Below are 27,339 nucleotides of genomic sequence, written 5' to 3' on the forward strand. Positions count from 1 at the left end.
TTATTGGCATCTTGAAAGAATTCAACATGTTTCAAGACTGGCAAAGAATTGGTTTTCTTATCTATCTACTTTAGTGATAGAAATACTCAAGATCCAGGGAGATTAATGGACTTGTCCAAAGTCTGAACACTGGTGAATGGCATAAAGCTTGGGTCCTGAACTTTGTTCCAAGGGTTAAGCTAATGTGTCCCAATCCTCAGTTATTTTAGGTTTTTCTTATCATTTTGTCTATATCTGCCTTTTCTTTTTTGTCTTAGTTTCTCCCTCCAAGGCAGTGTGTATATTATCAACAAGGACTTTAATATCCTAAGAATAAATAAAAAGCCAGCATCGCTTACTAACTTTGAAAGGGCACTATAAACACAAGCACAGTGAAAGCAAAGCCGTGATCCTGCATCCTGCCAGCTGACGCTGAAAGCCCACCTGGAACTCGAGCCTGCAGTCTGCCCTCTTTGGGGTGGTAAATACACTGGATGATCCAACAGTATGTTCTTCTTGTCATTAACAAAGGGTCTGAAAGAAAACAGAAACATCGTTTTTCCTTATTAATTATCCTGATGAAAATAACCTACATGTGTTCATCCATCTATCAGCCTTAGCAAAAGAAAAAAAAAATCCTAACCCGTGAGCAGTGAGAGAGAAGTCTTATATAAATAAGGACTTTTTTTCTTTTTGCTTTAACATTAGTTGATAAGCACTGATTGCTTTTCTTACTCATGATAGTAGTCAGCCACCACCCTTCAAGACGGCAATGGTGACTGGCACAAGCCCTTATAGGGACTGACCGATGGAGTGTGAATCAGTGCTGGTGATGTGGTGATGTGGTGATGTGCCTTCTGATCCCTCTCCATCCCTCTCCTCACTGTGCCTTCTGATCTTAAAGGGGATGGAATTTCAGGACTTTTGGAAGTGTTACGTTCTCAAAGAGGTCAGGAAGAGCTCTAAATAGGATTGACCATGAATGTGTTAAAGAGAGAGCTTTTTCACTTAATAAACATTTGTTTCTGAGCATTTTCTATTTGGCAGGCATCATTTTAGACGATGGGGAGTCATGGTATCAAATAACAGAGATACAAACTTTTGTACTTTTAGGGTTTGTGATCTAATGTGTATATATGCCTGGGAAAGAATAATATCAAATAGCAATAATACCTAAATATGTAAATAATGGATTTGGTTGGAGCTGACAGAAGGCTGTCTGAACTCTTCTGTACTTGCTCGTACATATTTTGTGACTTGGGGTTCACCTTGACTTCCCATTTCTGTATTTGGAAGAACAAAGTGTGGGTGAGGCGTCTGGTAGCAATGTTGCAATTCTGGATGTGTTTGTGCACCCTTGTTGCTGCAGAGGCTGCTATGGGAGTGGAGGACAGTTTCATGAACTGTCACTTTGAACTTGGTTCCAGGAGCCAGAAGGATAGAGTATCTATGTTTGGTGGGAACGAGAACCTGGAAACCATTCTTCACTGGTCATAAACAGGGTATGTGGAAATAATTTTATCTGGAAGGTAAATTCAGAAGTCAGTTATAAGAATTAACATATTTCTCATATCTTCTTATAGAACATCTTATTGGGTATGCCTACCATGCCTTGAAGGCTTTGTTCTGTGTCTGAAATTGTATTCAGCGCTCTACATGGAGCTCCGTGTGTGCCAGGGGCACCCCTCGGGACCAGGAGATGAGTACAAGTAATTTATTCACGAGGTAGTCTCATGAAGACCTCAGACAGAAAGAGGATGGGTTGGGATAGAAAATCAGTGAAAGACACACAGCAGAGCAGGGATTTCTGTGAGCAGGGAGGACTTCTACAGCTGAGACTATACCCGAGACAACCTTGTTCTTCCCTGTCATTGACTAAAGAAGACTCCCCATTAAGAAAAGACAGGAAGGGCATGATAGTTAAACTGTATTAAGATCCACTCGTATTATTGGCCTGTGTACTTATGAACCAGAAAAGCAGTTGGACAGACATTGTAGGCACACCTACGGTAGCAAATTCTAATGGCCTACTAAGTAGTCCTTCAGAAGCTACTGGACATTGGTTCAAAGACCCTATCTTCCAACAAATTCTAAAGATATTCAAGTAGCTTCCATAAAATGAAGTATTTTTATATAACCTACATCCATGTTCTTATATACTTTAGATAATTTGTAGAATATATTTAATATTAAAAAATGAAAAAAGGTATATGCTGTTATTGAGTCTTGTGGAGAAAATAAGGAAAACAGCAAATACGTATTTAGTACAGATGCAATGTCTTATCCAAATGCTTTCAATCTGTTGGTGGTGGGAGTCTGTAGAATCTGTGAATATATGTAGGGTAGAATAGACCAGATGGATGAGTGCCAAAGAAAATGCGAGCACAGTTAAGATTGTGTTGGCTAGACCTCCTGTCAAGTCACAGTGCTATTTCCCTTTCATTCAAAGTTGAAGAAACCAGCAACTCAGCAAGGGACACTGCGCAGGGCTGGGGCTAGACTTGTACCCCCCTCTAACACACACACACACACACACACACACACGCACACACACAATTAGACTTAAGAAGCAGATAAATGTAATAAAATACTGGAGCCAGTCACATGACTTTCAGCCCCTAATACTAAGAGGTAATGTGTGTTCCTTGTCAAAATTTTAAGATAAGGACAACAGTTGAGAATTAAGTGTGGGTGTTTTCTGAACTCTTACCTGTGTGTCTCATACCCTGTACCTACAAGGCCATTGTTCAAGGTCCCAGAACTGTGAAGTGACATTTTGGGAAACTGTTATATTTTGCCTCCCACACTTATCTCTTTGACTTCTACATGCAGTTGTTTAAATGTGCTACTCAGAGTGGATAAAATGGGAAAAGATCCTAGGTTTCCTTTGAGAGAGCTTGCTTATTTATGCAATTCCCTTCTTTCTGGGCCTCATATGATTCCTTTGTCAAATGTGGTTCTGATCTTGTAGCGCCAGGACTAGAAGGCTCACTGTTTCCAGCACTTGAGAGCTTCCAGGCATCTGCCTTCCTTGATTTTGGTTCAGCAGACTAGGTGAGGATTTCTAGGTGAGTGCTTTGCCACAAAGCACTCTTTGCAATGCTGACCCCGGGGTTGGAAGGTCAGGTTCCAGTCATGGTCCAGTCACTGTCTAAGATATTTCACCTCTTCTGATCTCAATTGTTCTATTACTAGAAGACTTTTGAAGCCCCATCCATTTCTGCTGTCTTATGCCAATCTTGCGATAATTAGTCAGCTATTATAGGTAGCATATGTGGTCATGGACAGAAATAGCAGTAAGAGCAATGTGTGTGTTAAGGAAGCAGAAAGTATATGAAATCTGCTTTCTTTACTGGAATCTTGTGATCTTTGTTTAGTGTTTTTATTCTTCTAAGCAAATCATATACACACACACACACATGTGAGCGCATACATTCATGAATAAATAATGGGTAGAAAAGCTGTGTGTAGTTAGGAGAATCATGTGTGATAATGAGTGTAAACAGCTTGACAGATAACTAAGGACCTGTGTGGGGAACCTACCTACTGCAGGACAGGACAGTTGGAAGTCGTTTTGTATCATTCTTTCCTCACTTATTTGAAAAACATGCCAATATATTTTATCTTTTTTATTACCTCTTATTTTTTTCAGATTCTAGTATAATTACATCATTTGCACATTGCCCCTCATATACCCCTCTTCTCTTTCTCTCCTTCAAAATAATGATCCCTTTTGTTACATGCATCTACACACACACACACACCTACATACAGCCTGTCCAGTCTGTATAATGTTATTTGAACATATATCATATTGGATAAACATTTTAGACCACCCAATCAAGCTTTAACATCCTCTGTAAGATATCCATGAGTCCTAGTAGTCTGTTAGTCCCACAGATAAGGTTCCCTCACTGTCCACTAAGCACTGGAAGTCTCTCAGAAAATACCTGGTAGAGAGAAGGGCCTCAGGGCTTCAGCATGGTTGTAAGGGAAAAAAAATGAATTATATTGCCTACTATTGCCTCATTTTTCTCTCCTTTCCTATTCCTCTTCTTCCCTAAACTGTCTTTCCTTCTTCACCACCTTGCTCAACTCTGGATTTTACTACCAGAATGAGCTAATGTAGGGACTTCTACATATGAAATTCCTTCAAAAGTTCCTGAATGGGCACAGATTGAGGTTAGGTAGTTCTGTGACTAGACAGTCTTTGCTGAAACTAGTGGTTCTCTGCCAGTGGGTAGTGACCCCTGTATGGTTAGAAAAACCTTTTCACGGGGGTTGTATCAGATATCTAGAATATCAGATATTGACATTACTATTCATAAAATTAGCAAAATTACAGTTACAAAGTAGAACAAAAATGATTTTTTCCTTTTAAATTTTTTAAATAAGAAAACAAACTACCTTTTTGCGTTATACACACCAATCCAAGTTACCACTCCCTCTCCTCCTTCCATTCCCTCTGCTTACTCCCCAATAGACCCCCTATTCACTCCTCAGAAGGGCAAGGTATTGCTTTGGGGAAGGTCCAAGGCCCTCCCTACTATATCTAGGCTGAGCAAGGTATCCATCCAAAGAGAATAGGATCTCAAAAAGCCAGTACAAACAGTGGGGATAAATCCTGGTGCCACTTCCAGTGGCCCCTCAGTCTGTCCCAGTCATGCAACTGTCAAGAAAACATTCATCCATGAAACTGTCAAGCCCACATTCAGAGGAACAAGTTTGGTCTTATGCTTGTTCCTTCCTAGACCAGCTAGATTTGGGGAGCTCCCATTAGCTCAGGTAGACTGTTTCAGTGGGTGTGCCCATCATGGTCTTGACCTCTTTGCTCATATTCTCATGCCTCTCACTCTTCAACTGGACTTTAGGAGCTCAGTCCAGTGATCTTATGTAGGTCTCTGCCTCTGTTTCCATCAATTGCTGCATGAAGTTTCTATGGTGATAGTTAAGATATTCACCAGTCTGACTACAGGACAAGGCCAGTTTGGACAACCTCTCTTCTATTGCTTAGGGTCTTAGCTGAGGTTATCCTTGTGAATTTCTGAGAATTTCTTTAGAGTCAAGTTTCTTGCTAGCCCCATAATGGCTCCCTTAATCAAGGTATTTCTTTTCTTGCTCTTATCTCTGTCCTTCCTCTACCTCGACAATCCCATTCCCTCACGTTCTCCTCGCCCCTTATGGTTGGGTGTCACTACAACATGAGGGGCTGTATTAAAAGGTGGCAATAATAGGAAGGCAGAGAACCACTGGTCTAGACCCTGCTGAGCAATGAAAGTGCTCTGAGGCACGTAGAGCTGAGTTTTCACTTTACTCACACTCCTTGGCTAACTGCAGCCAGTGCCTTCAAAAAATGTCTTTACCTAGAGAAACCTGTCCCCCACCCCCCCCACCCCCGTGTAAAATTGGTTTGGTCATAGCTCCTTTCACATTGTGAGTATTAAAGAAATTGAAGAATGCAGCGCTGGCCAAGCATCACACCCACCTACAGACATAGTGTAAGGAGTACTAATGCTTTACTAACTGGTTTTGTTTATCTTTTCCTGACACTGGAGAGACTGGATTCATCCTCCTGGCTAGGCTTCCTGCATGGTGTGAAAGAAAGCAAGAGCCCCATGGGAATGTCACCAGGCTGCCTGGGGCTTAGCATCAATGGACCTTTTTCTGCCTCGTGACAACCTGTCTGTTTCAAGGACACCAGGCAGAGGGGATGAAATAGCGAGTCAGTAGCAAATTTTTCCACAGGAAAAAAATCAGAAAAGATTAAGAGGATGGACAGCTCAGGAACACAGAGAGCTCTACACTTCTTGCTCCACAACTGCATGCCAGTCATTCTAAAAACAGGATATAGGCTTGCAGAGGAAGGAAGGAGAGGATTTCGATTATTTCCTTGAGTGCAAAGGAAGGACAAATCCATAGTAGATCCTCCAGGAGTCAGAAACATTGTTCAATGTCAGAATATGTTAGGGCACAGATATGAGAATCGAGTCTGCCTTTAGGTTCAAATGTACCCAGATATGTTGGGATATGCATATGTATGTCTGTTTGTGGGGGAACTGAAGGCAGACATATGTAAAATATCTTTGTATACTTGTTAGTGTAGAAATTCATGATAGAACATACATGACAGAATATACATGAGGACAAACCAGATGAGCGTGTGTGTGTGTGTGTGTGTGTGTGTGTGTGTGTGTGTGTAGTGATTTACCTAAGGATGCTGGGTTGTCAGAGTGACTAGTTCTTATATGTCAGGGAATGTATAGATATGTATGTATGGTGCTAGCATAAGAGAGGAGCAATTTTGGAGAATGTAGGCATGCAAGCATTTCCAAGACCACAACCTTTGTTGTGCTGGTGTCTGATTTTCATACACACATATATCAACATGTGTCTGTGTGCATCCATTTATATGAGGTTGTAATCTCATATGAGCATGTAGTCTATGTTTTAAGTAATCAATAAAATGATTTTCTGAAAGTATGTAGAAACATGATTCATGAAATACATGCATTTATGAACACAGTTGTGCTTTGGGAGAAAATATATACACATGAGAGCTCCCCTGTAGGGTCCCCTTTATTTCTAAGCTTGCAGAAATGGCTTGTGATGTGCATGTCACTTACCTGACCTGGCTGTCACTGCATACTCTCTGTAATGATGTCTCCAAGTTAGTACTCACCTTCATCACGAGTAAGCAGCTACCTTCCTTTGTTACAGTCGCATTAGCTCATCAGAAAGGCAGTGCTCTTGGAAGCTGGTAACTGAATTTTTTTAAGTATGTTGCTTATCACCTATGTGGATAAGAATGATGGTAGAAATTATATTACTAAATAAGTCTGACATTCAGAAAAAGCCAACTGCCTATAATGTAGTTGTGTGGGGTGAGTGAAATCAGGTGGACAAATATATTTCCCATTTCCTATTGTAATCCTCAGACACACAATACCAGTAACATATGTATAGGATTTACCATGTGAATTGTGGAGTGGGCTATGTAATTTTCTCTGTAGTATGACACAGTATTCATTAAGATACTTATTGTATTTTTCAAGAGTGCCTTTCCCACTAACGTGTTCCCTACCATTCCGCTACCTAACCTTTAAAGACCCTTGGCTTCTCTAATTTCCAAGGTGAGAACAGCAAGAGTTGGGAGAGAAGAACCTTTCCCAGGAAACCCAGCTGATTAGTAGTTAATTAGAGAGACAACACAGAACACGGTAGAAGGGTGTGCCTTTGTTCTAGAGGCTAGGTTCTCAGCTCTTCAAGAGTCACTGGGACTCCCCAGTAAGATTCTCAGAGAAAAGATGCCCAAAAGCTCTCCGTGAAGGACATCACGCTGCAGAGACTCTTTAGAAACATTTGCTGAGTTGGCATAGTCTAAGTTTAGTTTCTGTGGCTCTGGAAATAGAGGATAATAAGGCGGGGGAAGGCTGAGAGAAGATGTGATAACTCAGACTCCTGATTCCTAATCCAACACTCTGAAGACACTCCAGATTGTAACCATAGTTTCCTACAGAGGACATCCGACAGATGTGATTCTTATTGTCGAGGAATTTACAATCAAAGACAAGCTTGGGTGCTTCAGAGCTAGCGATCCTAAATGTCTGTATTAAGTAGAGTAAAGAGCAATTTATTTGTATAGAACTGGAGAAATGGTAGTTGGAGCAGCGTTCACTGCTGCAAGCCTTACTGAGCACAGGCTGCTGCTGGTTCCTAAGCTGACTCTAATCTCAACACTGTGCAGGTCTGCACTGGTAATTATCCCTAAGTCAGGTAATTATCCATAAGTCAGGGGGACATTGGGGGAGAGAAATGAACAAATATGCACACAGCCACAAACACTGTAAATATCAAACTAGTGTAAGTCATTCTATTAAGTTTAGGTTGAGTAGTTGTATTATACCCAGCATTGTTCTAGGCCTTAGGAGGTAATAGTAAGAATCTAGTTCCTGCCTACTTGGTCTCACTTCAGAGAGTGAGACTTAAGTTTTCCTCCTGAGTTTATATGATAAAAATGAAACATTGAGAAGTGACTTTCAGCCAGAGTTTTCATGCAGGAAGGAAGCAAAGATTTTCACCGAGCTGGTCAGTGACAGCAGCTAAGCTGAGGTCCTCTGTTACAGCGGGGAAGTAAGCCCATGCATGAGTCAGACAGGACTCCAGTCTTCTTTACTGAGACATTTGACACCTGTTTATTAATAGACATCTTCCATGATGTCATCGGTATTAAAACATGACCCTGACTTTTCTTTAGAGAATATGGCACTTAAAATTTATTTTCATGAGTTTATCATTGGTACCTTCCAGTGATCTAGAGAAGGGGTCCCGGAGAATAATCGTTACCCCATTTAGCAGATGTGAAGACTATTGTCCAGAGATATGAATGACTTACTTAAGGCTAGAGAGTGACAAGAACAGAATTTAACATTTCCCATGGCTAACCTTACAGCCATAAATTGCCTTTTATCACATCACCTGGAGACAGATGATTAGTAGTTAAACTAAATAAACGCAGAATGGTCAGAAGACCAATGCCTATGCTTAACCCTTCTCTAGAAAGTGCATTTTGCTACTATCTAGGCACTAACTGCATTTCTTGATCTGGATTTTTATATTCTCTGCTTCAGTGAGAAATTCAAGAAGGACTATTCTTCCTAGTCACCATGAGCCTGCCATACTCAAATCGTTCCTTCCCTGCCACTGGGCACCATCTGTGGCACGACTAAATTGGACTGAATGGTGTGGAATTGCAAGTCAAAAGGGTCCTCTAATCATTGCACGCGCCCCAGGCAGTGCTCCAGTACCATGTTATAAATAAGGGTAATGGAGTAGAGGCTGAATTACAATCAGGCTTGCCATGCACACACTGAACAGGCATGGAACTTATTTAAGAAATATAGAGGTAGATTATGCTACTCAAGCAGTGCTAGTTGGAATCAATCAATACCCACTCAGTCCTTCAAATCAGGGCCAGGGAGACTTTCATTAGGAGGGGGGTGAAGAAAACAGGGTAGAATGTTGCTTAGGGAAAACTTTCAATTTCTGCTTGTTTAGTGCTACATATGCCTGTGGAACACTGGCTCCATGCTGGGCATTGAGGAAGTATCAGGCATCGAGGGAGATGCCTTTAGTTTGAAGAGGCTCTGAGACTCAGGGAGCAGAAGTAGGCGAGGTGTGAAATAGCTAAAGCAATGAATATCTCCTAGTGAGAGAACAGAGCAGCGTGAGGAAGATCAGGGATGCCCAACCCTACCCTGAAGGAAGCAGGGCTTCACTAAGAGTACATATCTGAATCATTCTTCTAGGTAGCTGTTGCTGTGTGAAACTTCAGGCAGTTTCTAGCTTCTATTTATAGGGACTGGCAATTTAGTAAAGCTTGTTGGGTAGTTCTTCTGATGGCTTTTGTTGACCTATGTAGACATGCTCCTGAGTCTCCAGTCAGTTGTAATTTTTGTCAGACTGCTTTTCTCACAGAACTGGTGATTTAATGATGGACTTTGTCTGGATAAACCCAGGGAAATGGGCTTTGCTAATCTCCTCCTCTAGCAGACCAGCCTTAGCTTCAAAAATGTCTCTCAAGAACAATGAGAGGTGAGGTTTTAGACATGCTGTTAAACCTCTCTCTCTTTCTCTCTCTCCCATGGTGTGTGTGTGTGTGTGTGTGTGTGTGAGAGAGAGAGAGAGAGAGAGAGAGAGAGAGAGAGAGAGAGAGAGAAAGAGAGGGAGAGAGAGAGAGAGAGAGAGAGAGAGAGAGAGAGAGAGAGAGAAGAATATTGGTCTTGGTATTGATGCTTTGGTCAAAAATGTCATGCTGCCAAATTTGGTCAGGGTAAGAGAATATCTCCTTTTGAGAGAAGAGCCTACGACTGCATATTACATTTGTTTCTGTGTAAGCATGTGAGATGTTGAGTGCAGAGTCAGTTTAAATAGTTAAATTCTAAAGATTGAAATAGGCAGGAAAAAGAAAGAGTGAGAATAACCTAGTAGGGAGAACAACATGGTCAAAATTCTTAGAGCTCTGAGAATAAAGGCCAGTTAGCATAGAGGGCAGGAAGAAGGGAGAACAAAAGGGAGGGAGGGAAGGAGGAAACACATCCAGAAAATGTGCAGGAGTACACTTGTTTGACCTTCCTCAAGTGCCTTGATCCCGATTAGTGCTGTTTGGACAGAGGCAAGGTTAGGTGGAGAACTGTAAAATTCAGGAAAGATGGTGTAGGAGACAAACAGAAGGACCCTGTGTTCCCACAAGGAGCTCTTTGATGCCTCCTCCTTCTTTGTCTAATCTATACTCACCCTTTACTCTTTGTGCCTCAGTTTGCCAATATATGAAATTGGGACCAGATGTCTCCCATGCTTTCCACTTCACCGATGCATTAATTTTAATCTCGGTTGCTCCCGTATTCAATAAGTTTTGGCTGTAGCACAGAGCACTAAGCTGCGGCTGGAGAGACAGTGGAGATAACGGTGATTCATGGCCCTGGTGAAGCTTATGACTTAGCAACAGTGATGAGAATTAGGAATGAGCAGGTTAGGGAATCAGTACAGAGATTAGAAGCCTGACAGCTCAGAGGAAGGATACCACTTTAAGGGTTGGGCTCTCCAGAGTGCTAAGGCCAGCTAAGTTTCGAAGAGAGATGGGGCAAGTGATGAATTATGAACAAAGATTAGAATCCAGGAATTTGCCTGAGTGTGGCTATGCGGCATCCATATGCAATATGTCCTGGTCAGGGTCTGATGTAAAAGTAGATTAATCACAGAGGGGTATTCCTCCCAGTCTTCCTTTCTGCAAATAACTCGTGGTGCTGGCTGCCAGTATGATCATCTCGTCGGTTCTGGTTACTCCCTTCCCTTCTGCAGCTTTCACTGTCCTCACAGATATGCAGTCTGAAACTGCTTGTTCGATCCCAGCTGCCCAGACCCGAAATAATCACACGGAAACTATATTAATTACAATACTGTTTGACCATAGCTTAAGCATATTTTTAAATAGCTCTTACATCTTAAATTAACCCATTTTTATTATTCTGTGTATTACCACTACACTCGTGGTTTACCAGCAAGGCTCCAGGGCACCTGTCTCCTTCAGCTACATGGCATCTCTCTGACATGGCCTTCTTTTCTCCTCCATCTCTGCTTGGAATTCCTACCTTGTTTCATTCTACCCTGTCATAGGCCTAAGCAGCTTCTTTATTCTTTAACCAATATAAGCAATACATATACAGAAGGACTTCCCACACCGCATATACTGGGTGGTTTGGGGCTCCCCTGCCTCATCACGGTTTATTGCCTGTCAGCTCTGAATCCATGCACTGACACTCACATGCTCATCCTCTTGGGCAGGAGATCAACCCGTCTGTCTGAAGAGCAGGGCTGTAAAGAGCCTTGTGCAGCATCTTTAGGACAGGCGTCAGTTGCCAAGGTACAAAATTATTGCCTAAAGTCAGGGATATTTCTACCTCCATCCTCTGATCTGGTCCTTCTCTAAATCTTGATCTATATACTGTGACAAGAATGTTCGAGTGTAGGGCTGTGTGACTTAGGGTAAGTTCTACCCATCTCTGATCCTCATCTTCTGGGTCAGTAAAATGTGTGGATCAGTTCTCCACCTCTTCATACTCTCTAATGTAATTTTCATAACACTGCACATGCGTCATTGTTCTAGAGCTAAAGAACGGGTGTGGAGCACTTGGGATGAGTTAGAAGACACTTGGATAATATTCCCAAAAGGCTGCAGTTTCATATCTATTCTGCTTCCTTTTTCTTAATTTTGATACTGTCAGACAAATCCCCATTGCTCTCAAAACAGTCTAACTCTTACTTCCTTGGCAGAGTTGAGATGGGAAAGAATGACAAGAAGACGGATGACTGGCAGGGAAGATCCACAGGCTGAATGCTAAGTCCTTCACACATTCCATTCTCCAGATTCTCACAATAATAATAAGAGATTGTTTTTATGGTTCCTACTTTTTTCTCTGATACAAGTAAGGCTCAGAGAGGTCTGTTAAAGTCAGTGCAGTGAAATGTATAGAAAGGACCAGAGTGACTGTCGAATCTCTCCCTAACTTGGTGATTACTGTTCCTCTTTGTGGGGGTGATATTTGGGTCTTAAAAACAGAGGGGAGCATGTGTAACACTAGCATGTGACTTTCAGAATGGTGGAACATGTGGCTAGAGCATCAGGGGGACCAGCAGGATGGCTGCACTTGTACTTCCTGTATCATGCCCCCAAATGGAGTTCAATGCTGTCTTTACTTCAGTGTGTTAAACCCTTTCCTCATCACAGGCAGGAGGGCAGTGAAAAACACTCAGTTTGGGATCAAGAAAGCAGGGATTGAGTCTTCTGCCACTTGTTAGATGGAAGTGCATGAAGCATTGGAGCTCTCAGCTGAGGAATGAATATAGCGTTCTCTACCATGCATAGCCGTGGTTCTGACCAGACTAAATAGACAATGAATAAAACCCCCCGACCACGATGCTGCAGTAGATATTTCAAATGTTCCTTCCTATTCCTGTGCATTTTGTCACTTCTTCGCATCATTTTTTGGGGGAAGGGAAATTGTAAAACCTACTGTTATGGTGAACTTAAAAAAGAACAGAAGAACCTTCAAGCACATGGCAGAAAAAAGACACAGTGAATCTAAATGACAAGGAGAGACACTCTGAAAAAAATGAAACGAAGAGAGGGGGAGATGGTTCAGGAGAGAATAGCTAAGAGTAATGAGAATCAATTCCATCAACCTTCTATCTATTTTCAAATCTAATCTGAAACGATATGCTTTTCTCCCTTGCCAATAACTCTTAATTCTTCTCTTCCCTTCCCCTTTAAAACCAAGCATAACTGTATTATTTATCTCTACCGAGTGACTTTGGAGAAGAGTTTTATATAAAAGATGCAGTTCCCAAGGGATGCAGCAAAGGGCAGATTGGAGACAGGGCAGAGATGAGTGCTGACAGCTGATGGTGGGAGGGGGATTGAGGACTCCTGGGATGCTCCTCTCCGACTACTGTTTCAGGGCCTCGGCTCTGTCACACCCCCACTACCTCTTCACCTTCTGTCCCCCCAGACCGCCTTTCAAACCAGCACACCATTGGTATCATGTAACCTGCCTGACATCAGGATCTTTTAAAATCACAAATCACCCAGGTCATAGTTTCTGCAAAGCCTTGCCCAAATCCCCAATCCACAGGACCAATGACTAGCCTCACACATACTCCTGTAGTATGCTACCCATCTTTTTTCCTGCAGCAACTACCATACCATCATCACTTTGGTTACTTTTTCTTTTCTTTACCTCCTAGATTATGACTTTCTTGAGAACAAGAAATTTAATAAATGTACAGGAAATGATGTAATCATTCACAAATATTTATTTGCATCTGCTGTATGCTGAGGGCAGCAGGGAGAGGGGTAGTAGATAGGTAGGCAAACTGAAGCATGAGAAGGGAAATGCTGCTATTGCTGCTGCTGCTTTCTTGTTGTTGTTTTGTTTGTTTGTTTAAACAATAACGGAGGAAGGAGAAAACCCAGACAAGATGAAGAAAGTCTGTGAGGGTAACAGTCAAATGTATCTCTCCCTTTAGTCTCTTGCCTGGGCCAAGTTCTGGGCATGACACATTTTAAACAGCTAGTGATTTGAGAGAGGTACACTGTTGGAGGACCAGGGTAAAAATGTTGTGTACTTTGGAACTAGTGGTAGTACCCTGCAGATTTGTGAAAATGTTTCTATGTTTGGCCTTATTCTTTTTCAATTCTCTATTAGACATGATACAAGTAGGGCAGACAGTGACCCCCATTTTTCAAATATAAAAAAAAATCATACAGACTATGATTTGTCCTCATGTACACTGCTCAGTTAATAAACAGGGAACATACCAATCTAAGTTTCTTATTCAAAATTCAGGGTTCTTTTTACTATTCCAGGCTGTTTGAGTAGGTCAAAGCAACTGAGATATGAGATATGAGACCTATCATCCATTCAAGTATCAGCCCAGCTGTCCTTTTTAAAAGTGTTATGTGGAGAGCTTCAAAAACTCCAGAACCTGGCTTTTCTCTGACTGAACCATAGAGGCCTAAATGGGACATACATTTACTATTCTGAAAGGAACTGTCCCATCCATAGGAATGGGCTGCCCCCTTTCTATCTTTTGCTGTCTACACAGTAGGCTTCCTTTAAGTGAGGATGCTTTTTGGCCTCCTCTGCATTCTTCCCAGTGCATCTCTTCACGTGCTCACTACCCTCTTGCCTCATCAGTGTTGTATCTATTCTCCATCTGAAGGACTTTCTGTCTGCTGGGTGGTTTTCTTAAATCTAGCCCATCCTTTGGACTCCTCTATGAAGACATTAAATCCAAGCAGAAGCCATCTTTTCTCTTCTAACCTTCTCACTTTGATTTAGAACTATTCATAGCATACCTTTGTTCTCAGACGATTGGACGGGACTCCTGAGGACAGAGTATCTCACTACAGGATCATAGAAAAGCTTGATTCACTACACAAATCTTTAAAAGGAATGTGCATACATTTGCTTCTACTGCCGAGGTGATTTATAGTAAGTACAGAGAAAATGTATCTGCACATGATTCAAATCACCTCTGATCTCACCATTTGAAGAGTACTCTTATTACTATTTTAGTATGTATCTTCCCAGCTCTGCACACAGGGGCTCATCTCCAAACAAATCCTAAGATTGCCTGCTTTCCATATAAACATCAATTTTTACACTCTGTGACAGTGTAATATTTTGAAAGTTAAATTATTTTCCTTTTAATTTGCATTCTCCAGAGAGCTTACACTTGAACAAGATGGTGGTAAAATTTCTGTGAAGCTTCTCTGTGGGATTCAAGCCATCACTGATGGAGTTGCTATCCTTTACCTCAGAGATAGGTGTAACTTAATTCAACTTGTGAAATATTTGTGGAACCGTATTTGTGTTCAGCCACATCTGGGCTGCAGAGTAAACAAATAATTTCAGGACATTCAGAATAGTATGTAACATGTCTATATCACATACAATGAGAATGGAATATATATATATATATATATATATATATATATATATATATATATATATATATACCAACAACTGCAAAAGCTAGTCAACATGTTATTTCAAAATAGGCATTGTGTGAGATGATTTTCATCCCCTGTAAGCTAATGAAATCTTCTGAGCAGTCTTAAGGCTTGTTATGTTAAACTCTGGTAGGTAGGAATGTAAATTATGCAAAGTGCACTTCACATACATATTTGCAGCTTATAAAATATTAGTAAGTTTATGCAATCCCGTTGTAGATTGGGGAGCACCAGTACATATTATAATTATAATACTTTGAGTGTGAATTAGTATGTAAATACAAGGGAAAGAGTGAAAAAATAAGTAGAGGAAGTTATAGTTGGCTCATGAACGGACCCATGTGACAGGTTCCTCAAATATATTCACAAGGAACATCAGGCATCACAGAAGAGCTTTGAATAGAATAGCAAGAATATCAGATCACAAGTTAAAAATTTATTCCCTTTGGCTAATTTGATGAATAGTTAGAAAGAAGGAAATTGGCAGGTGGTAGTAATACCAGTTAAAGGGTCTGGTGAGTTGTTTCCACTTGTTCTTTGAGATCCATTTTCTATCCATTTCTAGTCTGCTGGGGAAGCAAGAAGGCTGACCTATATGATTTGCTTGGCCTAAGCATTCTTGGGTATCCAGTCAAGGTTGACATGTCTGAGACACCTGCAGGGTGGAAGGAGAATATGTGCAGGGTCTTTATTTTATTGACTGTTTCTACTCTTTCTCATGCATCGCCAGTGCCTGGGCCATTCTGACAAAGGTTGCAGATGCTGTCTATAGCACTCTTGTACGCATGACTCAGAGTTTCAGGATAACAGTTCCTTCTTTACCTCAATGTGATAGTTCCTTCCTGTTGCTAACTTTGCAGTGCTTCACTCGCTATTATTGGTCTGTTTTAATCCTGCCCAAGCCTCTGTAAATGGCCCCCTTTATGAAACAATTTTCAATGACCTTATTGAATGTATCTTTTCTTTTCTGATGAGACTGTGATTGGCACAGAACCAGTTGCAATAGCCCAGGAGAGTGATGATAAAGGTTTGCATTAATTAACCATTACAGAGATTAAGAAGAGGACATGTTTTTGCAATTACTTTCTAGACCCACTCTGAGGGTGCATGATGATCAGGTGTGAGCTATAATAGCTGGTGACAAGGGCAGCTTGAGTTAAACATTACTGCCTTACCCAGCTCTTCCTGCCTGGGCTGTAAGTTCTTAGAGGCAATTGTATATGATGTCTTCCTCTTCCTCAGTGAGGTCAAGCCATTTACAAACTCATCAGAAGCTCTCCCTGGATTTCTGCAAATAATCGATTGGAGGGTCAGCTGGTGCTATGGAAGCAGGAGGCTGGTTAGTTAGCCACTTGGGAGATGTTACCGGGATGGCTGGAGATCAGAAGCACTGCTTATTTTCATAATGACCTTCAGGAATTAAATAAAAATACAATGAGTGCCATAGATTAGGAAGAACAAGCCAATTAAAAGCATAATACGCCTTAGGGATTTTTATTTCTTTTTCAGGAGGCTGAAAGGCATCAGTAGCCTCTGAGGCATGGTAGCAGGCTCCCCAGAATTACTGATGAAGGCTGATCCTCTTGCGTGGCTTTGTGGGATGGTGGAGGGGATTTGAGACTGTTTAATATTTCACAAGTTGCACCCCATGGGGGGGGAACTGAGAATGGTGAAAAGGCAATCTCTGTATCTCTTTATGATTCCAATAAAAAACCAAGCTTCACAGGGTGGGAGAGAGGCAGGCGCTGGAGTCAGCCTACCACCGGAAGGCATGGTGCACCAATTCTCCCACTTTAATATCTGCTGTTTCATTTTATATTCATCATGTCAGCATAATCTGCCTTTATGGGAATCATCTTGGTTCCCGACCAAATGTGTTTAGTCCCCCTTTGCTTCAAGTTTGATTGTAATATGACTTGAAGACTTCAATGAAATGTTTATATGGAGGGACCAGGGGAAGAAAAAAAGGAAAATGCAATTGGAAAATCAATCAGCAGGCAATTTCAAGAGCTGGCTTTGGTCATGCTACAATTTCTTTGACCTGTTTTGTAATGGACACAGGATTGGCTCTCTGATCAAGCTTGCACTGCCAGTTCCTGACTGCTTGCCAAATAAAGTGTGTGCTCTAACACATGCACTGAAATCCCTCCTCTGTTGGAGTTGCATTTGTTGCACTCTTGTATGTATACCTTGCTCTATTTTCTGGCTTGCCCAGATGGTTCTTGATATCTTCCCGCCCCTGAAGAACGTCTGTGTCTGCCCTTAACTGTGCCCATGCTACTCTGTGAGGAGTTTTTGGTCTCCAAGCTTAGCGGGCCCCTTTTTGACTTTGAGTTCCCAACAGGTCTTTATTCTTTGTTTGATTCTCTGATGAGACTTAACATCCTGAATTATATTTTTACTATGTTTACCAACTTACTATGGATATGCATAAGTATCTGTATATATATATATATATATATATGTAAATATATATTTACTTATACGCTAAAGATGCAGTAACTATTTCCTGAAAACTTAGGATATACCAAGTACTTTGCAAAGTGCTTGAGAAATGACAGGACATAAGGCAGACAAAGTCTCTGCTCTCCTGGAGAGACAGAGAATAAACACATATTCAAGTAAATATCTGTGATAAATTTGCAATAATCACAAGTGCTCTCAGAAGTTTTTGTGAAGGGAGCGTTTTAGAGATTGAACGTACTTAGAGAGAAGTCCTTTAGCCCGAGTGCTCAGGCCCAGCTTCCCAGAGCTGGTGGCATCTGGATTGGGGGATTAATACTGAGAAGAAGCCAATTTTTCAGCTTTGGGAGAAGAGTTGCAGGAGGATTGGACAGAAAATGCTTATTACCTGATACAAGAGGCAGCTAACACACTTAACAGATACATTAAGGCCTATAGGGCTATAGCTCATGGTGAAGGGCATTCAGTATGGAAGGGATAAGTCAGATAATTCAGAATCTCAGAGGACATTCATGTATGTAGGTCATGGCATGGAGCTGGGAGACAGCGGACTACATAGAACTTTTGTTGCTAACAGATTCTGAGCTCCTTGCAGACATTTCATTTATCTCCATATTCTGAGCCGCTAAGTAGCCCGAAAGTGTTTTAGACCATGATAAGTTCCACTGAATGAGTGAGTGAGTGAATAAATGAATGAATGCCATGGCTTTCTGATTCCACTAAAGAAGTTTTCATTTTGCAGTTTCCTGCTTCCTCTCCTATTGCCCCAACAATAGTGTGTGAGTCCGGCGCTATCTTCTGTGATTCAATATTTACTGTGTTCCTCACACTGTTATTATCATTTAACATTTACTGTCTGCTGACTGTGCATTCATCGCTATAGCAAACAAAGAGCTCAATCTAGTTTTGTTCATGGGCTAATTTAGTCAAGGAAAAGGAGATGCCGCAAGTGCAGTTGGCATTGTTGAAATTGTGTTGACTGGAAATCCACCGAGTCCAGCTGAGAACAGATTCACCAGTGGCCTTAAATGAGTCACTAACCATCTGTAACCCTCTGTTGCCTAATAGGAACATGAGCGGGGAAAGCCTCATGCATGGTGGATTTTACAGCTCCAGGAGACGGGTACTCAGATTCCTACCAATATCCCTGGGCTTGTTCTGCCTGTCTAAACCAGACTGTATCAGCTACATAGTTCCTGCTTTGGTGGTGTTCTATGGATTTAGACTCTTCAGTGCTGGGTTAGCCCCAATTCCCCGAATCTCTAACTCTGGGCTTTGATGCACTTAGCAAAACAAGTAAAGTGATGAGCAAGACCATTTATTATAATGCCTCCATCTTACTGTGGTACAGTTGGCTGCTGCCAGAAAAGACTGCTAGTGTCCCAGGTCCTGAGGTTGAAACGTGGGTTAGTAGCAGAATAGATCACCCCAGCCCCAGCAGAGCAAGTGCTGAGAAAGACTCAGACAGTATCTTCTACCTAAGTACCGCAATAGCTCGCAGGGCCCTTTGGGGTTTATGGCTCGAAGAGCTGACGAGCTGCTGTGACTACTTCTATCTCTGCCTCATATCTGGCTAATCCTTCAAGCAGTCCAAGACCATGCACTTGGAATAATAATTCATCATTTTCTGGTTACTTTGTCTTTTCTTTGCAATGAGGGAGGAGACCCTGGAAAGATGTAGAATTGGATGTTCAGTACTATGAGATGACTTGTGTTGTAGTTTGTGGTTGAGAATAAACAGGAAAGGAAGAGGGGAGGTGGAGGTAACCAAGATAGGAAGTATTTGTAGGAAGCCATGAAATAAGAGGATAATACCCCAATATAGGTGAATGGCTAGAGGGACTAAGAGAGCTGGGATGTCAGCTATAGTAGAAGGATTCTGCACTCGACTGGAACACTCAAGAGAACACCATCAAAGTTGTCACCAGCCTTGTTTCACAACAAGTGACTGGATCAGATCCTATCCATATTAATAATTTTTATGACTATAAATCAATAACTCATTTAAAAATTAATAACTAACTTTCTCCATAGCCCTTACTAAGTGCCAGGCATTCCTCCCTAAGGATTTTTGATTGCTTACCTTAAGAAAATAAAGTCTTTTGGGATTGGAGGACATGAGAAAATTCCTTAGGATTTGTCTGAGCCAGGAAGACACTTCAGTGCCTCCAGATGAGAAGCGGGCTGCAACTGGGCCACGAGAAGAGACGACTGCATAAGGGAGAGCTCGGGTTTGGCCTGTCTCACCAGTCCTGCGCTCTGTGAAAATGCACATGGGATCTTTGGGTTTTGTAGGGGTCATGTTCAAAGGTCACCTCTGCGACTCCAACTTTCTAAGCCTCAGATACTACTAAGACTTAATGCTTTCTATGGGCACTATTATGGCTATCTGGCTCCCAAAAATAATTCTAACTTGACTTCAGACCTGGTGATTCTCCCAGAATCCCATCTCCTTTCTCCTATGTTCATAGTTGCACTTATAGGCTTTGTCATTTTAAGATGTTTCCCATGATGCTTTGCTTTAGTAAAAGGCACTGAGGAAATAATTTATAATCTCCAAGCAAACCTATTTTTGAAAGCTCTTCTACCACCTTTGTTACCTAATAAGAGACTATGGTGGTGATATAATATTTAATAAAATTACTATTCACATGATATTTTAAAAAGTATAAACAGATAAAAACAGAAAGAGTCAGGATCTTCACATTAGGATATTGGATTTAATAAATTACTAAAAAATATTAATTTCCTTCCAGCTACATGACATCAATGGAGTTATGTAATGGTTCTGGTATGTGTGTGTGTCTGTGTGTGTGTGTTCATGCACACGTCTGCATAGATAAGTTGATACCAGAGTCAACATTGGGTGTCGTTCTCAATCAATCTTTAGCTTATATTCTTTTTTAGTGAGAGTCTCTCTCTGATTCTGGAACTTACTGACATAGCTTTTCTGCCTGAATAGTGAATTCCAGGAACCCAAGTCTCTCTACTTTGAAGCTCTGGAGGTACATAAACATGCTACTACACCTGAAGAACGAAGAATTTAAGAGGGGTTCAAGAGTATTAACAGTCAGATATAACTGTTATATAATATATATAATATAATATATAATAACATTAAATCCTCATGTTTGCATGACAATAGCTTAACTGACAGAGTCACCACTGACCCCCTTCAATGATTTTTAAGCAGTGGAGGCATCTGCGACAAAGTTGTCTTGATTCGGAACATCTAACATACATTTCTCAAAATGGAGTTGTGCCCATCAACCCTTGAGAAAGGCTTAGAATAGCACATTTGTCCGGCCCTTCCCTGAACAGGCTTGACCCTTGTCACCACAGCAGAATCATACGCTCTTTTGGGTATTTCCAGCTCTGAGTTTCTAGCCTGAGGACATCCAGATAAGTGTCTGTGAAAATCACACATGAACTTAAAGATGTGTCTTCCTCTGTTTTCTGCTATTGTCCAACATTAGAAAACAGGAACACTTTTATCCGTTTGTTTAGTTTTACTCTACTCTGGGGGAAGAACTACTTTTTCATACATGAGGTCTTGGGAAAAGTGCAGCAGACACACCAAGATCAAATGGTAGCTCCAGCCCTGTGTTTCTTGAGGAGTACCTTGACCACAGTTTCCCATCTGTAAATGGAAGTCATGACTCCTAGATCCTAGGTGGCTGTAAGAGTCTGCACTTCCCAATGGATACCCACACCCGGTTCAGGCTGCGCGCTTTCCCAAACTCGAGCCCACGAGAATGGACGATTGTCCTGAGGGTTGGAAAAGAGACACACACACAAAAGAGACCTTTGCTCATTTACCAGAGTAAATGGCAACTTTATTAAACTCAAGTCGGGTATATATACCAGTGGGCTAGAGGGATCAAAAATGCAAGGCCTCTTCCCATCCAGGAGCAGGAGGTGAAGATCAAAGCTTCCCGGCCCCTCGGGCAGGGTCAGCTAGGGAGCCAGGCTATCGGCCCACTGCTAAGACCTTGAATACAAGTGGAATCACCATAACAAAGAGAACCAGGTTCTTGCTAAGTTATCCCCTCAAGCCAGAGCTAGTGCAGAGTCTCCAGGGAGCCGGAGGTCACATGGCCCGGCCCTGTGAATCGCCAGAAGGGAAAAACCTTGGCAGCTACAGGTGGCATAAAGAAAAACCATCTTGACATAATACTTGGCTTTTGAGCTCATGGCTGTGTGAAGCAGTTTTGCTCCCGAAGCACAGAAGCCTGGTATGTAGCTCACTGTAGCTTTCCGTCTTGTCTTGCAGAGATGTCAGGCACAGCAGCGGACATTTCTCTGGTGCACTGGAGGCAGCAGTGGCTGGAGAATGGCACACTGTACTTCCATGTCTCCATGAGCAGTTCGGGGCAGCTGGCCCAGGCCACAGCTCCCACACTCCAGGAGCCCTCGGAGATCGTTGAGGAACAGATGCATATCCTCCACATTTCTGTGATGGTGAGTAAGTGAGCATGGGATGGGGGCGGGGGACAGAAAGAAGTACATGATTGTCTACAGATGGAAGAATTGGAGTGTGCCAGGAAGAGAACAGCGTGATCCTCAGAATGTCAGGTGACTTTTGCGGTGTCGCTTGGACAGACACAATCACATCCATCATCCATCAGCTGTGAAAAAGTAATTGTGCTTCAGAGGAGAAAATAAAGGGTGTCTGACTCTGGCCTTTTGGCTGACATGTCAGGGAATAGCTGTTTAACATCTGTCACATGCTTGTCTTGCCTGGCTGAGGGCTGTGCTCCTGTGCTCCTGTATACAATCAGTCTGTCTAAGAATTACTAAGCATACAAAGTTGGAACAAAACTGGAAGAGGAGGATGCCCTTTCCCACGTGTCCTGATATGGCAGGAGCTTTAAGGCTACACCTATTACAAGGTAGAATTAAGGCACGGGTCAGATGTAGCCAGTACAACATGTAGGAGGGTGCCACCATTCCTCTCACATACTAATTGTAGAGTACTCAGGAAGAGGGGAGAAAAAAAATTAAACTTACCCAGTTTCCATAACCTGCAAGCAATGCCACAGCTCTTGAGTATGAAGGACTCATCTCTGAGTCCTGTGGGCTCTATTATCTTTCAATTGGAGACTTCCTTGTCTATCTGTCACTCGTCCAGCACTGTACTGTACACATTTATGAAAATTGCCTCATTGTAGTAAAAGAAGAATACATAAAGCATAGCACATCACCTGCATGTTAGAAGTGAGATTAGGAGCACAGCGAGGCAAAGGCGTCTTCTATGTCTGTCAAATGGCATAACTGTCAATCTGTTGTCTCCTCTGAGGAGGCTGCTGCTATCAACTGAGCAGTCTTCTAGTAATAGTTTCTTTAAAAAGTTAGGATTCAAGGTGTGTGTGTGTGTGTGTGTGTGTGTGTGTGTGTGTGTGTGTACATGTGTGGGTACCAGAAGTTAGCACCTACTCTGTTTCTCTCCACTCTATCCTGAGCCACAGTGTCTCACTGAACCTGAAGTTCACTGGTTTGCTGGACTAGCTGACCAGAAACCTCTGAATTCTTCAGTCACTGGCTCCTGGTGCTGGGCTACAGGTGTATGTTACCAGACCTGGCTTTTTCGTATGAAATCTTGGCTACAAACTCAGGTTGTTGTCCTTGTAAAGCAAGCACTCTACCCACTGCATCCTGTCTTCTGACCTATGATGTATGGTTTTGTACCATACAGAGCAATGCAGGAACAGACATATCCAGGCCCACATCTGATGGGCTTGGGGTGACGTCTGATAATCACAACGCCAGTTACCCCCAGGATTACACTCCTAAAAGCCAGTCTTAAGCTATTTCTTCCACTTAGCCTTTGGAATGTATCCAGTAAAAATAGGAAATGATATTCTAAATGTATATAAGACAAAAGTGGAGCTCAGAAAGAAGAGTGATCTGAATAAATGTCACTTTGTCCTCCTTTAGTTAGTTCTTTCTTCCATCAAGAGTCACTATTTAGTGAGATTCTACTGTAGACATCCTGATTAGGGCTGAGAGATCGTAGAATTTTTCTCTTTTTGGAAAAACATATGCACACCCCAGCCAGATAGCAATGTTAATTTTGGACCTAACGAGTGCTCATCACGTGGAGGCACAAATCAAGGCCTTTGTGTTATTCATGGAATGTGTGTGGTAGACTTTTTCCATGTATATATATTTAGCAAATGATGCAGCCACATGCCAACCCACGTAAGTGCCTGCACACTAATTTTGGGGTGCAAATTTGTAAACACCATTTCCGTGTGCTTGCTCAATTCCCCATGGGCTTTGAAGAACCATCTGATGTTAAGAGGGGTGGGAGGCATGACTGCTCTTCTGCCTGTAGTGTTTGGGCACGAGACTCAGCTTTGATTAATATTTATTAAGTACTTTCCATCCTGTGCCATAACATTTACTTACATATGTTTTTCCTATAACCCAGTAACCTATATCACATTGTCTCAATTTTAAATGAGCCCCAAATGTACTTTTTCTGACTCCAGGCCTAGTGTTGGTTCCAGTAAATCAGTCTCCCCAGAATCATATCTCTTACCTTTCTCCTTTGCTCAGCAAATTCAGTTTTCAGATAACTCAACATGTACCAGATGTCATTGAAATTTCCTGCAGGATTTACTGAAAGAAGAGGGAATGGAGAGGCTGACATATTCTATGCACCAAACACACACGGCTTGTGGTCCACATATCAGGAATAGATTATTTACTGCCTCCCTTTTGCCCCAAGGGCCACTTAGGTCATAGAGACACTCGACCAAAAGGTGACTGCTGCTGGAAGCTGACTTCTCAAACATGGGGCCACTCTCTGGGGATATTACCAGCTCCAGAGCCGGACATGATGTTTGCTTTTCCCACTATCCTCTCTGGGTGTCTTAGTACAACGTGTTTAATTTATCTGTTCTTGTTTCGTCATGTATGGAATAGAGGCTGCACTAATATGTCCAAGTACACCCAGCTCTTGAATCAGGAAATTTTGCATCTGAGCCATATAAGGGCATCCGTTTTTGTTACTGTTACTTTTTGTTCAATTGAAAATGTAAGATTTGTTCTAACTTACTATATTCTCCTATTTTATTAATGGGAAAATTGGAATCCACATTAGACTCATCATTGCCTATAATTCCCTGAACAGTCAACGGTTTAAACACCATGGTCTCTATTCTTGTTCTCAAGGCTGCTCACACCTCAGCAAGAACACAAAGAGAAGCATTTGCTTTAGTGACCATTGAAAATGGATTTTAAGATGACTGGGATCTGTCTTCTCATCTTTAAGAAAAGAAATCTGAGACTCAGCCAATTGATTTGCTCAAGGCTGTGTGGTGTGGAGGCAGTTCTGTGACCATGCTTCCCATAACTTCTGGCTCCTGCCACATGGGTACTGCATGAGCCATGGTCTTCATCTTTGGTAACAGTTGAAGATGGTTTGGAAGAAGACCAATGTCATGCAATAAACTCTCAAAGAAGAATGTGTGGAGGTGGGATTTCACAATTTGAGTCTCCTTCCTTCATCATGAAGAAAAATTTGTTTCCTTCTGCCTGTAACCTTCTACAGTCCATGGCCATGTAGGTGGAACCAAATACTCCTTGGACTTCTTACATTCTGAATTGAGTAGCTCACTAATCCCTGAATTGTGGACCATCTGATTATCAATATTCAAAAGAATGGTACAATAAATATGTTCTCAGTGAACCTTGGCTAGAGAGAAAGAGAGAGAGAGAGAGAGAGAGAGAGAATTGTCATAGCATCCTCTTACACTAGCTTTAGCTGCTGTCAGTCTAAGCCATGCACAAAGCTAAATGCCCAGAAGAAAGCAGGAGTTTGGAATTTAGCTGAGCTGACTCTGAATTTAACTTCCCTTCCTCTGCCCTCCTTCTCTTCCTCTTCCTTTTACCTTGACTGAGTCCCTGAACATTGCTCAGACTTAGTTTTCTTATCTATAAAACCATACTGATCATATCAACCTCGAAGAGTGAGGAGAATATATAAATAGTTCTTAGCATTAGTATGCATGATGTATGCTGAGTCCTCAGAGACAGTGGCTGTAATATTACCACTGCAGCACCGAGAGTTGAGCGAGTGTGCAGACACTGCTTGTGTCTCGTCTGTGCTGCTCTGCTACTGTCTGATGTAGGGGGAATTGTCATAACACCTGACATTTCTTTTGAGTGTTTACTATTTGCTGGGCTGTTCTGCAAATTCTTTTAATATGTGCATCATAACACTGAGTTCTTGCTAGATCTCAAAGTGGGTGATATCTCAAAAAATACCTCACAATTGTTAATAAAAATAGTTATCTGTTAGACTTTGGGGATGCAGAGGCTAAACAGTAAAAACTAATACTTTATTAAAGCCTCTTTTCTATTTCTTGCCTATGTAATATATTGACTACTGTTGACAATTACAATAAAACAGTCCCACAGTAGCTCAAAATGGAGTATAATAAGGGTTTTTTAAATTATTATTTAGGGGTAGACTCTCAGATCAGCAGTCCTCTGCATGAGCCAATCGGTAGGCAGGATCAAGCTGCACTTGGGCCAGCGGGAAGTTACCAGGTTGACACTTGGGGGCCACGCCAAAGAGGAAGCTCAGCTGAGGAGGGGTTTTGGCAAAAAACTGCTCAGTAGGAGAAATCAAGCCAGGCAGATGGGAGTGGGAGACCTTTTGGGCCCTGGACCTTCTGGACCGGTCACAGTAGGCATGGACTCTGGATCCACGTGGGTGGCACAACATGTTATTGATTACAATAAAATAGTCCCACACTAGCTCAAAATGGAGTATAATAAAGATTTTTCTATTTCATGGTAGATCAGCAGTCTTCTGCATGGTGGGGAACAGGTGCCAAATCCAGCACATTCCTACATCTGTATATATAGTACATGTGGCCATGCCCAGAGTGTGCCAATATCTTAAAGGTTATTGGCTAAAGGAGCTTCCACAGCAGACTACCATGTCTCTCTTCTTGGTTGTTAGCTTAAATTCATTGATACCATGAGTGAATTCCTAAAATTACCCCCTCTAGTGTGGATTTATTAGGCAGATTAATGTAGTTTATAGTTTAGGAGTCAATTCCTAATTTGAATGCTGTCTCTGTCATTAGTTTTACACCTTTGATCAAATCACTCACTTATAAAATTGAGACAGTATTCCCACTTCTTAAGAGTTTTTCTTCAGTGTCAATTGAGGTCACACTCATAACTGCCCTTTGCAATAAGCAGTAATCACGACTGGCATGGGCAGTTTTCTCACCAGACTGCCAAAGGCAGCACTGGTAGCCTTCCGCTTAGCTGCCTCAGAGCCTCTAGAAGGAGATGCCGTCGCTTACCCTGTGTAAGATGAGGAACCTGGCAGTTTGTGAGATTTAGAAGCCTGCTCATGTACATCACCAATAAATGCTGAAGCTGAGATTCCAATTCCAGTCTGTCCAAATTGAGAGTCTGTGTTCTTGGGCACGATTCTCCATGGCGTAGTGCCTGACAGTCAGTAAATGCTCAAAAAGCAGAAGCTGCTATTAAAATGTTAGTTGTAGTCATGGTCTATCATGCCTGATATTTATGGAGTATTCACTCCGGGTGCTCAAAACACTTGATAGAACTTGGAACCTTGTCAGTGTGGGAAAGAGGTGTTGCTCATGCCAACAGTTTATCGATAGGAGAAAGAAGCCAGGGGAAGCTGAGCAATTTGCCTTCAGGTACAGAGTCTTGGCGTGAATCCCACAGGTCCTTTTTGCCTTCTTAGTCAGCACCAACTCTCAGTGTCAGTCACACTGTTCACTCACTTTAACATCTGCATATGAAAATGAAAACAAAAGAGGTGTTTTTAA

At 41.9% G+C, this 27,339-nt stretch overlaps 1 protein-coding gene across 3 annotated transcripts in view; it reads left to right on the forward strand.

Annotated features, from left to right (window-relative positions):
• Astn2 (astrotactin 2) overlaps nucleotides 1-27,339 on the forward strand; it is a 979,028-nt gene that overhangs the window by 113,015 nt on the left and 838,674 nt on the right. For all 3 annotated transcript variants that reach the window (XM_048459341.3, XM_085686116.2, XM_085686117.2), the window contains exon 2: nucleotides 21,786-21,973. In XM_048459341.3, the coding sequence (XP_048315298.3) occupies nucleotides 21,786-21,973 (188 nt within the window). The remainder of the gene's footprint in view (nucleotides 1-21,785; nucleotides 21,974-27,339) is intronic.

The sequence above is a fragment of the Myodes glareolus genome, chromosome 3, assembly GCF_982192425.1.
Source record: "Myodes glareolus chromosome 3, mMyoGla1.1, whole genome shotgun sequence".
In the NCBI taxonomy this organism is placed as follows: domain Eukaryota; kingdom Metazoa; phylum Chordata; class Mammalia; order Rodentia; family Cricetidae; genus Myodes; species Myodes glareolus.